This window comes from Phascolarctos cinereus, unplaced genomic scaffold (assembly GCF_003287225.1).
Source record: "Phascolarctos cinereus isolate Bilbo 61053 unplaced genomic scaffold, phaCin_HiC Scaffold_1;HRSCAF=81, whole genome shotgun sequence".
Lineage (NCBI taxonomy): Eukaryota > Metazoa > Chordata > Mammalia > Diprotodontia > Phascolarctidae > Phascolarctos > Phascolarctos cinereus.
The window spans coordinates 79,396,154-79,409,982 of record NW_027555514.1 but is presented as its reverse complement, the minus strand read 5'-3'; the positions used below and the strand labels follow the sequence as shown (position 1 = coordinate 79,409,982).

General features: G+C 40.3%; 1 protein-coding gene across 1 annotated transcript; it reads right to left on the bottom strand.

The window, feature by feature from the left end:
- Positions 1-11,408, bottom strand: IDI1 (isopentenyl-diphosphate delta isomerase 1). Its single transcript, XM_020990371.2, has 5 exons — positions 11,108-11,408; positions 6,656-6,828; positions 5,890-5,982; positions 2,614-2,744; positions 1-1,534 (listed from the first exon to the last, which is right to left on the bottom strand). Exons 1-5 carry the CDS (start codon positions 11,311-11,313, stop codon positions 1,217-1,219), a joined length of 921 nt encoding a protein of 306 aa, XP_020846030.1. The 5' UTR covers positions 11,314-11,408; the 3' UTR covers positions 1-1,216.
- Positions 11,409-13,829: the final 2,421 nt, after the last annotated feature.

The window sequence follows — 13,829 nt, the reverse complement described above, 5'->3', positions numbered from 1 at the left end:
TTAAAGAATGTGAAAATGCTTTTATTGATTTTGTCTATACTTTGTTTAGTAAAATAAATCCATCATAAGTCATGCTGTATACAGATTAGCAGGACAAAAAAGGTTCAATATAATCATTTAGAAACTATAAATAAATAGCGGTGAAAGTTTAAGGACATATGATGATCCCTCCCCCACCCTGTTTTACCCACGTGTCACAGGTTTAAGAAACAAATTTTAAATTTTCTCTTCATCTTTTGTTATATTAACTTTTATGATTAACAGAATCTCCCAAGATTTCAAATGGTATTCGAGCAAACCAGAAGGTAAATTTAAAACTGCTATCTCATTACCTAAATTTCCGTGAGTTGGGCTGGTTCCCAGAACATCTGGGTATACACTATCTTAAAACAGATGTCAGGCTTTAATTGTTCTCTTCTATAATCATGCTCTCTTTGTTTTCTGATCCATATTCCTAGTTCATGAATAGTTGCAGTCACTTTGATTTTTAAAACTTTGCTATGAAAAATTTGCCTAGCTGAAAAACTTTTTAAAAAAGGTTTTGTCCTGTTATTTCTCCCTAGAATAGTGCTGTCTGAATTCAAGTATTTATACAAAGAGCAGCTGTAAAACTTAAAACTACTTTCTTTTCTTCCTTTTTTTTTCCAGACCCACTTTCAGAATGACTAACCCCAATTTTCACTCAGAATAGAGGTAAAGAAATCAAACCTTTAAGACATCACCAATTTCTTTAAAATCTTCTGTACTAGTTTAATAGTTACACTGAAATTATTTCAGCATGTTTCACAACAGCCGAGCAGATAAGAAGGTAATCAATATTTTAGAGGTAAACATATTCCTCCTTTAGACAAATACTTTTATCTGAACCACAATAGAAACTTAGATACTGAAAAAGTTTGTCCCAATCATATTAAAACTTAATTTGTGTAAATTTGCCACAAACAGATTTTTTTAGGCACATGTTAAAATAATTTAATCTAGCTAAATTGTGAGTGTATCTACAGGCATGTGTGGTTTTTGTTTTATTTTTAAATAAAAAATCTTCCACACGTATACACGTTTTGGCCATGTGTACATCTAAGACATACAATTTACAGTCACCTAGCCATATAGTCACCTACATATTCAAACAGCATATCATCTATGACGGTCCTCATAAAAGAGAACAAGGTAATTTAAAAACTACTTTACTGTAGAGTTTTCTAGACCCATATATTCACATTCTATGAATTTTCTCATGTTCAACAAATCTATTCAAGTGATTCAAGTTATCCCACCATTTAAACAGAAAAGTCTCAGCAATGATTTTGAACCAGGGTGTAATCTTAATTTCACCATTAGCTGCTTTTTCCAGGAGTTCTTCTAGTTCTTTTTTGGTCACATAACAATAGCTTTTAATCTCATTAGGATCTGGATCTAAGGTTACATTCTTCCTCACAAACAAGATATAATCAATTTCATGTTCTCCCCAAATCCCATCCGATTGTGCCTTGTAGTGGATTCGTGTTAGATAGGAAATATCTTCTGGAGGAACCTGGGACCAAAATGGACATTTTGTTAAAGAAAAATAAAAAAAGTAACACTTCTAAGCACATATAAATGAAGATAAATTTTTTAGGGAACATTTCAATATCACCTTGAACAAAAGGACAGTTGTAGTTACAATTATCCTTGGAAGTCAGGTTTATTTGGAAAAACTTCATGTAATATTTGAGTAGTTTAAAAAGTCTCATGGGATTAGTGTCTATAAAAAAGCATTGTTTTACAAAGTTTCATCCATTTGAAATTGTGATGCAATGCATGCATTATATAAAGATATATTTTGAGAACATTTTGGAGAGAACGAGTTACCACAATCTCCCTGGAAGAAACATTTATCCATTAGTGGTAACTAATTTCTATCTAAACACAGCAAAGAAAAACGTCTCAATTTGTACAATTTGGTTCATAGGGAATTTTTACAAAACAGTCATCTCCCAAGCACTATTTAATACTCTACTCAAATCAAATATCTCAGTTTCTCTTAAGTGAAAAGTACTATTGCAGGCACTGTGAATACAAACGCAAAAAGGAAAAAAGTTCCCATCCATCAGGAACTTTAGAGTGAAATTTGATAAAAACACTAACAATTAAGTAAATACAAGATAACCTGAGAGGAGGAGAGCACTAACAGCTCAGGAAATGATACCAGGCTTTGAGAAGGGGGTGGTAATTGAGCTAGGCCTTCTGAGAGGCAAAGAGAAGGAAGGAGCACATTTCCAGGAAATAAGGAAAGCCTGTATGGAGGCGGGAGCTGGAATGCCTATTGGAGGCCCCAAATATAGGGGCAGGGATTCATGTGGAAAGGAAGACCATGAGACAGGAACAACTAAAATTCTTACAAGAACATACATAGTTATCAACACGTCTCTGTATGAGCAAGACTGACTATTAAGAAGGAACAAAAATATAAGTTTTAGTTTGTATTTATTCGTGTTAGCTTCTGCAGTCCAGGCCTATTCAACAAGTTACTTCAAGAATCCAAAATTTCTTTTGCAATCTAGCTAATCAAAAGCAAGTTTCAGCTTATATTCGGTTCTCAGTTGGTAAGTATCATATAGTAGCACTTGTCACCTGTTCCATGGGGATTCCTAGTTCAGCCTTTAAACGTCTCTGAGCTGCCCGCCTTACTCCTATGGCATTATCTTCTTCCAGTTCTACTGGGTTGCTCAGTGGATGACTACAACAAGTGTTTGTAAAACAACCTGCAAAATGTTAAAAAAGATTAAATTATCTCAATTTTTTTGAAGATCAGTGAAGAAGAGTCATTACTAAATTTTCATTTTAAGACATAAAAAATCAGTTTATAATACAAATTTCTGTGTTTAGAATAAAGAAAGGCTATTTTGTGCTTTTGAGAAGCTATTCAAAATCTATGTTAAATTAGAGATCTGGGAGTCTACCCTGTTCCCCTTACTATAGAAGGATTCTAATACCACAATTTACTCACTTCTCACCAATTTATATTCCCATAAATGTGAATATAAAAAACATTCGCTATTAAATTAAATGCCAACAACTTTAAAGATGCAAGAATGAATGCTTTCCTAAAATGGACATTTATACTTTGATACATACAAAAATGTAACAGTCAAGTAATGATCATGAAATCATATTCTTCCACTTAGAATCTCCTCCACTGATTCATGTGTTATCACACCTAAAGAAAATACCTCCACAGAGTATTCTTTGGCAATAATGATAATAATGATGATGACAAAATTTAAATAGCACTTCAGAGTTTTCAAAGGACTTTGCATGTTTTATTTCATTTGAGCCTCCCAACAATCTTAAGAACTAGGTGCTATTATTATCAATCTCCTCCCCACTCCTATTCTTTCCTTCCTTTAGCTGTTTTGAGCGTTTCATACATAATTCGTACTACATTATCATACAACTTTCATTAATACTTTAAAGGCTTTTCATCCTGTTGCTTCTAAGTTCAGGTTTATATTGGACACCTGGGAAAAATGGGATGTTGCTTCATATGGACTCTGGCTCATGGGTATTACAGGTAGAGTTACTTTTAAACCATGACTTCATTAATCTTTTTAATCATTCAGCCCACTGTGTGCACAACATTGTCCTAGACTCTATGGGCAATACGAAAGAAACTGTAGCATGCTTACAACTAGAGTAGGCTGTTACCAAGTGGATAGCTTTTTCTTGACCATGGCCCCATGATCCAAACAACGAGAATTCTCATGGGTGTAGTTAAAGAGATAGATTAGTTAGTTATACTTTCTCCCATAAAAATGGAATTCTTAATTAAAATAGCTAAGTATGTATTAAATACTATATGTAATCAGGATATACAATGTTGGGCAGGACTAAAATAAAAACAAACGTGTGGGCACACCATCTTTACTCTTAAACTGTTTTGAACCATTTAGCCATTTCATTTAACCTTGGTGTTTCTCTGTCTTGGAGTAGCACTAATTTCCCTTTGAATTTTTTAACTTGGAGATAAACCCTCCTGGTGCTTATTGACAGCTCTGGTGCCCTGATGAAAAGCTGGCCAAAAGCCTATGAAGGTGACTTCCTTGAAGGCCACAAGAGAGCTTGTGTAAACAAAGCAGTATGTCACTGTTCTTCATCCAAAAAAAAAATCAAAACAAACAAACAGGAAAAATGAAAAATCCCATAAATATTTTCTAATTAATAGTTTTCTCTCTTCACCTAATTTAACTGGTTTCAAGCTCCCTGCTCTTACCACACATATCCAGCAGGTAGTTTTTTTGGTGTTTTCTGGACTCTTAACATAGCTTTGTTAAAAAGGGCTGAACATGGGGCAGCTGGGTGACACAGTGGATAGAGCACCGGCCCTGGATTTAGGAGGACCTGAGTTCAAATCCGGTGTCAGACACATAATACTTACTAGCTGTGCAAGTCACTTAACCCCCATCGCCTAGCCAAAAAACCAAAAAACCAAAAAAAGGGCTGAATGTTAGAAAACTCCCACACTGTATTAGAAGATGTCTTTAAAGCTCATTTAAACAGAGCTGGGTATTGAAAGACATATAACTTCTTTGTAAACTTAAAGATGGGTCAATTTGGTTTTCTTTAACTCTGCACAAGTATATACAAAAACTGTCAGCCATGAAAGTCTACTATCATGAAAAAAAAATCTTTTAGAAACAAAAACCAATTCTGTTTCTACAAAACAAAAGCTTATTTTTGGCATCCTTCTCACTCAGAACTGACCTCCACTCCCCTACCTTTCTTGAGAGCTACCAGACTTAGTTCTAAGAGTCCTTCCCAACCACTACAGAGATTAACCTCAGAGAAGACTGCTTGATCAGCTAGAGTAAGAACTGTCACCAAGTGCTATTCAGTTTATAAAGCCCTTTCCATACATTAGCTCATCAGATCCTCCAAACAATCCTGTGAGAGGCAGCATGGTGGGCTGCTGGGCTCAAGAGTCAAGAAGACCTGACTTCCAATCCCACTTCTGGATTTCTGGGAGCCAAGATGGCAGAGTAAGCAGTAAATTACCGTAACTCTCCCATATTCACTTCCAAACAACCAGAAAATAGCACCTTAAAACAAATCCTGGAACAGCAGAACCAGCAAAAAGATGGGGTGAAACAATCTTTTAGTGCAAGAAACTTGGAAGATCACCAAGAAAGGTGTGTCTTACTTGGGCAAAAGAGCAGCGGTCCAGGACAGAAGTGTCACAGCAAGCCAGAAGCAAGCCCTACCTCAGCAAACCAGAGGGAGATCCCGAGCCCCAGTGTGGTGGAGCAGGCAAATGCCAACACCAGGAACCTCCACATGCCTTAGCATATCCAGGGGAACTGGCAGACTCCAGCTCCCCGAACCACCATGGGTGTCAGTGCAGCCCTGGGCAAACAGGTATCCTCTAATCTCACCTCTGGTTCTTGTAATGTCGCAGTGTGCCTGTTAAGTCAATTAACTCCTCTAACACTCAGCTTGTTCATCTGTAAAAACGGGCATGTTAATACTGCACTACCTACATTACAGGCTTCTTTGGAGCAAAGATGGAGAGCTGGAAGGGACCTTAAAAGAAACTGAGTCCACCTGCCTCATCTTAAAGATGAAGAGACTAAGGCTAGGTGTTGTGAGGCTCAGGTGAGATAATGTATGCAAAGTGTTTTAGAAACCTCAGAGCACCACATCAACAACAAATGACAAGATATATCATTATCCCCACTTTACAGATGGGGAAATTGAAATTAAATGACTTGGCGCATGGTACCATGGTCAAATAATTAACAAAGTATGAAAAGTATGACTTCAACCCAGGTTGTTTTATGACTCCAAAGCTATAGGCTCATCCCACTAAACCATGCTGTTTATCACATAAAAATGGAAAATAAGTGTACTAACCTGGAAAAGTAATTTTAGCATCTGATCTCTGCTGCAGTAATAACTTATTTTCTGTATTAAATAAGAAGACACTAAAAGCTCTGTGTAATAATCCTGAAAAGAAAAAAAAAGAAACATTAACGTTGACATGGCTTATTAAAACTCTTCTATTTCTCCCTTTAAGCCTCAAATAGTTATCTTGTAACCCAGTTCTCATAGTATCCTCCCTCCCACATTTGAAAAGTTGAAGTTGAGACTGTTTCGTTAATCACCAAGGGGGAGTTTGTCCTTCCTGAGCAACAGGATCACAGATTGAGAGTTGGAAGGAACCTGAGAAGCTGTCTAGTCCAACTCTCTCCTCACAAATGGGGAAACTGAGGCTCAAGGCTGTGTGGCAAAAGGACAGTCAGTTCGGTCTGGAATCAGCAGTCTACTCTTGCTGTGGAGAGGCACTCTAGGCTTTGCAAGATGAATTAGGCTTAATAATTTCTACATAACAATGCTGACATGCCTCAAAATTTGGCTTTTTTCATCTTTATTTACAAAAAGAAATGGGCATCAAGCATCTAAATAAAATGGAGGGGGAAACCTGGTAAAATACAGACTTAATGTTTATATTTCTACTATGCCATTAACTAACCAAAGCCCAGATGGGGAGATGGCTGACAATAACAACTCTAGCTTATTTCAAATTGATTTCCAACACTAATGTCTCTGAGTGGCTGTTTTTGCCAAATTTAAGTGCCAGATAAATTTATTTAAAAACAATAAAAAAATCCCACTGTACCTTTATCAATGTTTACATTCAGGTGGCAATTCTTTTTGGTCTCTGCACCAATCTTGCTATCATTTTCATCAACAAGAATGCACATCTCTGCAAGGAGCTGAACCTGCTGCTCATCAAGACCGTCAGTGTTTATTTCAGGCATTGCTGGAATTTGTTTAATCTTTCCCAAGAAGCTGATAATAAAGAGGTGGGGGAGAAGACTGTGTCACATTTCTTGTAAATATCTGTCAAGGAAGTCTTCTACCCAGGGACTGAGAAAAAGGTGGCTCCTTCTGGTCCAGACCAACTACCTCTGCCTGTGCCTTTGTCCCTATCCCCTCCCATCCCTGACACGAGTTTATTTCACTGGTCACTCTGACACCAAATGTCCCTTCAATCTCCTTCTGTCTTTTGCTCCTTTACAACTGTCTAGAAACATGCTCACAATACTTGTCTTAAACAGATTCACTTGATCCTGTCTTCTCTCTCTCCTCCCTTTGAGGGCCAAATTGGTACATCCACTTCTTCACCTCCTACTCACTTTTCAACACTTTAATCCGGTTTCTGACCCCCCCCAGTTGGCTGAAACTATTCTCCCCAAGGTTACTAAGGCTATTAAACATTACATCTGATGGTTTTTCCCCCCTCAGTCCTCATTCTTTCTTGGAGCTTTTAACACTGCTGACTAATGAGAGGCAGCATGACAGAGTGAAGTGGGCAGTGTGACTTGGAGTCAAAAGACCTGGGTTCAAATCCTGATTCAGGTACTTACTAGTTGTATCACTGTGGGCAAGCCATGTAAGTACTCCATACCTTAGTTTCCTTACCTGTAAACTGAGAGGGTGAAGCTCAAGGGCTTCTAAGCTCTCAGTGACTGCCCTCTCTTCTCTTGCCTCCCTCAATGATCACATCTACAATACCTGACATTCTTGATTCCCAAACCCACCTCATCTCTCTCCTGAATTCCTGTCCCACACTTGCCAACTTCCAGCTGGATATTTCCTTCTAGGTAGTTTAGAGATATGTCAAACTTGACGGTTCCAAAACATCTTCTTTAAACTTGCCCTTCCTCATCTTTGTTAAAGGCATTTCTCAGTCACTTGGGTCATAAATGGTGAAGTAATACTTGGCTCTTCCTCACTCCTACAGTCAAACAATTGCCAGATCTCAGACTCTACCTCCACATCTCTTCCAACCATATTCTTCTCTTCACTCACTTCAGTGCTACACAGTTCAACTATTACTCATTGCTTGGACTGTTGTTGGCCCCCTGGATTCTAGTCCCTACCCTTTCCAAACCATTGCCTTTAGAACTGCCAACATCTAATATTCACTCTCCATTGCTTCTAGGATACTACATAGATTCTGTAAATCTTAGCCAAACTAAACTATTAATTGTTCTCTGATCTCTACAATGCATCTCTTGTCATGATTAGAATGCATTCCCTGTTCATCCATAGCCCAGAATACCTATCTTCAATGCTCAGACAACAATGCTGATATTTGTGCTCTTCCCCAATCAATTTACCTTTTATTATATTTACTTAAGTGTAAATTCCTTCCCTCCTCCCTACTTCTTCCCGTTCCCCCTAAATTCTAGTAGAATTTTAAGTTCTTTTAGGACAAGGGCTACTGTGTGTTCAATTCTAGTATCCTGACACACAGGATGAACTGAATAATATCTTTAGCAATATACAAAATAACCTCTAGAGCAAGACTACTTCCCAAGGAGGGAATTTCCTGTTTCCCCTCACCTCTGGTACCACCACTCCCAATCCCCATCACAGTCCCTCTTAAATGTCACCCAGGGGGCCCATCTGGTTTTCCCTTATTCCAGTGGCCCATAATAAACTGGTCCCTTGAAGCTCATTCTGGCTACTTTTATCTTGTTGAAGAAGAGAGGCCAAAACGTATTCCTTTCATTGCAGGGAAGAAGTTCGAGAGGATCAGGACTGGCTGAACGTTACTATCAGTTTATGATTTTACGTCCAGTTTTATGCCTAAATCCCATTTTGGCATTTCTATTAGATTTTAAAAATCTAAGCAAGGTATTAGAGAATGGGGTATATTTGAGAGACATGCAACTACAGTGTGAACAACAATAAGACCCTCAAGTGAAATGTAAATGAGAAACAAAATTAGTCTTAAGAAAATGTGGCAGCTTGTTTCTCTTCTTATTGGTGGGAGAGTGGTGGAGTCAATCTAGTAGTAGCCACTTCACTAAATCTTTTTAATCCAAATTTTTAATGCCTTTTCTTGCTCAGGGTTGTTTCCAAAACCACACAGTTCAGAAATCCTTCTTAATCTAACTTGTCTAAGTCTGTGAAATGTTAGATAAACTCTTCCAGCTCTAACCTTCAATGTTCTAACCTTTAGAATGTGCTAAAATCCTGAATTCAAGGAGTAACAGAAGTTAATGGCTCAATGTTAACCTGGTGGAAGGTCTCTTAGTGGACTCTCTCAGGGATCTGTGCTAGGCCCAGTACTCATCAATGACTTGGAAAAAAGTATAGATGGCATGTTCATATTTGCAGGAGACACAAAGTTGAAAGAGACAGCAACAACAAAAAATTTTTTAAGGCTGGAGCATTGGGCCAATTCTCTTGAGATAAAATTCAAAAGACAAATGTAGTGTCTTAGTAGTTGGGATAAATAAATTAACTTTTTAAGTACAGGATGGAAGATACCTGCCTACAAAGTAGTTTTGTCTGAAAAAGATAGGGGGTTTTCATGGACTGCAAAGTCAACATAAATCAGTACTGGGATTTGGCAGCTAAAAACCCTAACGCAATCATGGCCTGTATCAAGGAAGGCAAAGTTTCCAGGGACATCACATATGGAATACTGAATTCGGTCTGAAAACCATTTTAAGAAGGAAATTGAAAAGAAGAGGGGAATCCAGAAGAGGATACAAGAATGGTGAAGGGTCTTCAATGTATTTCATTTGAGGAAGGAAAAACTGGGCATACTTGTCTCTTCAAGTATTTGAAAGGTTTTCATGTAGAGGAAGGAGCAGATGTTACCCCTGCAGGGCAGAACTAGAAACAAGGAAAGGAAATTGAAAAGAAGAAAATTTAAGCCTGATGTCAGGGAAAACTTTCTAAGAATTAGAACTGTCAAAATTGTGATTGTATGTCTTGGGAAGTCAAGATCTTTATTAGAGACCGTCAAAAAGAGTCTGTTGAATGTGTTAGAGTGGGGATGCTTTCTGTGTACGGGTGGGATGCAAAGGTCTCCTCAAAATATACAATTTCATGCGTGATGAGAAATAAAGTTCACAGGAAAGGAAAAAAGTAACTATTTGGAAGATAGAAAATTTAGTCAAGATAAGAAACAGGGTCATAATTTTTGTAGATCTATATAAAACATTTTCTAAAGCGTAGGTATGAATAGTAGAATCTCCAAAGCATCCCCTATACTAGAACATACCAAAACAGATTAAAGTGCAGTTGGGAAATGTTTAACAAAGTACATAACAACAACACAGATAATGTTAATTTGGTGGTTTTCTAAGCCAATCTGCAGCCTTGGAAATTTGTTTTTATTTGAGTTTGACACCATTGTCCTATACCATTAAAAATCCTAAGTGCTTCTGACCAGCTTCTCAAGTTAAACAAGTGATGCAATTACGTTTCTGAGTTAAAAGTGTAGAGCTGTTTTCCAAGTCAGCTACCTCCGCAAGATTTCAACATCTGAAGTAATAACATTAAACTTCCACAGCATTCAAAGCTTTCAGGCCCACTCCTGCAGTTGGGGGTTTAATTCCCAGCTCAGTTTCTTATTAATCAGTGTTGCTTAATAAAAGCCAATTAATCTTTTGAGACCCCGGTTCCATCTGTATAATTTGATAGATGCCTGGTCTCTAGACGATCAACAAGGATCCTTTCCCAGCTTTGAATACTATGGCTAATCATGACTTTCTACAGTGGTTCCTAACTGCCAATGAAAACTATGAACTTAAAATTTATCAATTCACTTCTCATTAATTTAACTGTCCCCTGCTTATCAAGCCTTCCACTTCGCCCAACGCCAATGTGCTGACCGCTCCCCTCCACCCCACCTCCCTCCAGTCTGACTCCCCGCTCCGACGAAGCCCCCCCACGGCGCTGGGTTTGCTCCCGCAGGGAACCCTTGCGAGGTTAAGCCCAGCGGAGCTCCTTCCCAGGCTCTGATACAGCTTTTAACCGAAGTCGGCAGGCAGGGAGGAGCCGGCTATTTCAGCGGAATAACGAGGAAGACTGGGAGTACAGGGTCCTTTTCTGGGAGGCCGGCTAGCCAGAAGCGTCGGTGAAGCATCCCTTTTACGGAAGAGGGAACAGAGCCCCGGGGAGTTTGGGCGCTCGCCCGGGGCCCCAGCTGCCCAGCGCCTGCGGCCGGGGCTCCGTCAGACCGCGCCCTCCCATCGAGGGCACACACAACCCACCGCGGGTCTCTGCACGCCCGGCAGTTTCCAGCGAGGGGCCGGTTGCTTACCCTGCGCTCCCGCTGAAGGTCCGGTGCTGCGGCTCCGCTCTTCCGACTGCGCCGCTGGACGAGGAGCCGGCACTCACAGCGGCAAAACGGCGGCGGCTGCTCAAGAGAAGCAACGGGGACGCGCCCCAGCCCCGCCCCCCGGCGGGGGCCCAGGCCCCGTCCCCCAGCGCGCCAGCCAATGCCAGCCTCGCCGTGCCGCGCCACATCCTGGCGCCGACCAATCGCGGGCCGTTCCGAGCCACACGTAGCTCGATCGCCTGATGGCTCCACAGCTGGCGAGAACGGAGGCGTCCTTCCCAGGCCCGCCCCTCGCGTCCTGCCTCTTTCCGTCGGCGGCGCGCTCCCAGGGCAGAGCGAAGTATGGAGGGGTTGGGGGGAGGAGGTGGAGGAAAAGGAGCCGAGCCGAGTGGGCAGGCGACCTCAGCCCTAGGACCTCTGCGGCCCGGGGAAGGAGGGCAAAGGCTCGGCCAGGGCCCCCACTCGGACTAGTGGTTCTTTTTCCGGGAAGGGGCGGGATGAGGCCTCCAGCTCGTGTCGCATCCGGCAGCCAATCGCGCCTTCTGACCTCGCTGGGCTTGGCCAATCCATGGGCGGTCGTAGTTGCTGAGAAGGGGAAGGAGGGTGCTTGGGTAGGGACCCGATGGCTTTGTGCTCCAAGTGCGGGTTCATGCTCGGCTTTCGCACCTGTTCTCGGTCCTCTTCTCTCTAACTCCCTTCCCCTCCCCCCTTCGTCTCTGGACGCCTCGGTGCTTCTGCCGGCCGAGCTTGACCCAGACCGATCCTCACGGGCAGGCCCCTCTACGAGAAAGCAACAAAGCTGGAAAAACCCGCGGTCCCTTCCTAGAGGTGTAGAGCTGCCGATGAGGACCTGGCTTGGTTTCATTCAAATCATGAGTTGAGTACTTTTGATAATTTTCTCCTACGAAGAGTGTATTCTTGGAGATAATAGTATTTTTTTAAATAAAGAGTACATAACATCTTATTAAAGCATTATTTTATTTAGATTTTTTCAAAGTTCCTTTCCAGCTTTCTTTAGAAAACCTAACCATCTACTGTTTTGTTTGCCAAAGCTAATAGGAAAATCCCAATAATAATGTAGAAAGACGATAATAGTAGCATTTATATAGTGGTTTTAAAGTTTGCAGAGCACTTTGCATATGGTGTTTTCTTCTGATCCTCACATCCCTATTTTACTGGTAAAGAAACTGAGGCAGAAAGAGCCCAAGTTCTTTGCCTGTGTCACTGAAGGACTATGTCTTTCTCACTCCAACACCCTACCCACGGCGACACCTATTTGCCTAAAACATTACAATTAGAATGTCCTGATTACAATTACCTTACAATTAGAATGCCCCTGTCTTTAACGAAGGTGTTCTTATATCCGAAGTCCATTCTTTAGCCCAAACTGCGTTAAAATAATGTTAGGGTCCCATTTTATACCAAGTGTACCATCCAGAAATTTTGAGGTGTCACGTATCACCGCTGCCTGACCAGCTGTTTGGTTATGGGCAAATCGCTTGAGAAATGCAGCCTTTCTTTGTATCTCCTCATAGTAACTTAGATGAATTGAGCATTCAGTACTCCAAAAGAGATTTTAAGAAAAGAAAGACAAGGTCTATATGTGCAAAACTAATTACTAGAAAGTAAGGGGGTGGAGCATCGTTTGGGAAATAGCTGAACAATTGTGCCGCATGACTATATTGAATACTATTTTGCCATTAAAACTGAAAGTGGTTTCTGAAAAACTGAAACTGGTATGCACGAATTCAGAGTAACACTAGGAGAACAGTTTGTACTATAACAATATAGTAGTACACGATACATGCTGTTATCAACGTTGTAAAAATGGATCTTGAAAGACTTAAGAACTCTGATCAATGCGGTGATCAACCATGATTCCAGACGACTGAAGATGAAGAATGATACCCATCTCCTGATTAAAAAAAAAAGTAATGGACTAAACATGCAGAACGAAACAATTTTTTTGGCATGGCCAATATGGAAACTAGTTTGCTTTGCTATGCATATTTGTTACAAGTTTTGAATCTCATCCGGCAGTGGATGAATGGATTCACAGGAGACGATGGGAGGAAGAAAAAATGATTCTTGTTAATTTAAAAATTACGAAATTTAATTAAAAATTAGATTGGACATTTTACACACTTACACCCACACACACCCACACACACACACCCCCGCACCCACACCCACACACCTCCCCCCCATTAATTGCATCCTTGTGAAGTCAAGCCGCTAGGTGGCGCAGTGGATACAGCCCTGGGCCTGGAGTCAGGAATAAGTACGTTCACATTTCTCCTTCCCATACTTACTAATTTTTTTTATCCCTGGCCAATTCTCTTAATCTCTATTTGCCCCAGACTCCTCCTCTGGAAAATGTGGATAACAATAGTACCTACCACCCACGGAAGTTATGAGACTAAAATCTATTTTTTCCGTAGACATTAAAGTGCTATACCCATAGCTATTATTAGTTCAACGAGGTTAATCGTGGATATCGGAGTACTTTTGTCAGCCTGTCAAATATTGTTTTATTTAAAGCATCTATTCTGAATGGTGCCATTTTTGTCAATTTGCAAGGTTTTAGTAATGAAAGCTTAGGGTTGTTTTGATTAGCATTTATCTTGTTAGTGCTTTGGAGCATTTTTTCATGTGGTTGTGATTCTTAGTAGTCCTTTTGAGAACTGTTCATATCCTTTGACTA

Coding starts and splice junctions, on each gene's coding strand:
- IDI1 (XM_020990371.2), bottom strand. CDS start 11,313: ATGTGGCGCGGCACGGCGAGGCTGGCATTGGCTGGCGCGCTGGGGGAC. Junction 2,745..5,889: donor TGCTAAAATTACTTTTCCAG/GTTAGTACACTT, acceptor AACATTTTGCAG/GTTGTTTTACAAACACTTGT. Junction 1,535..2,613: donor TAGGAATCCCCATGGAACAG/GTGACAAGTGCT, acceptor TTTTGGTCCCAG/GTTCCTCCAGAAGATATTTC.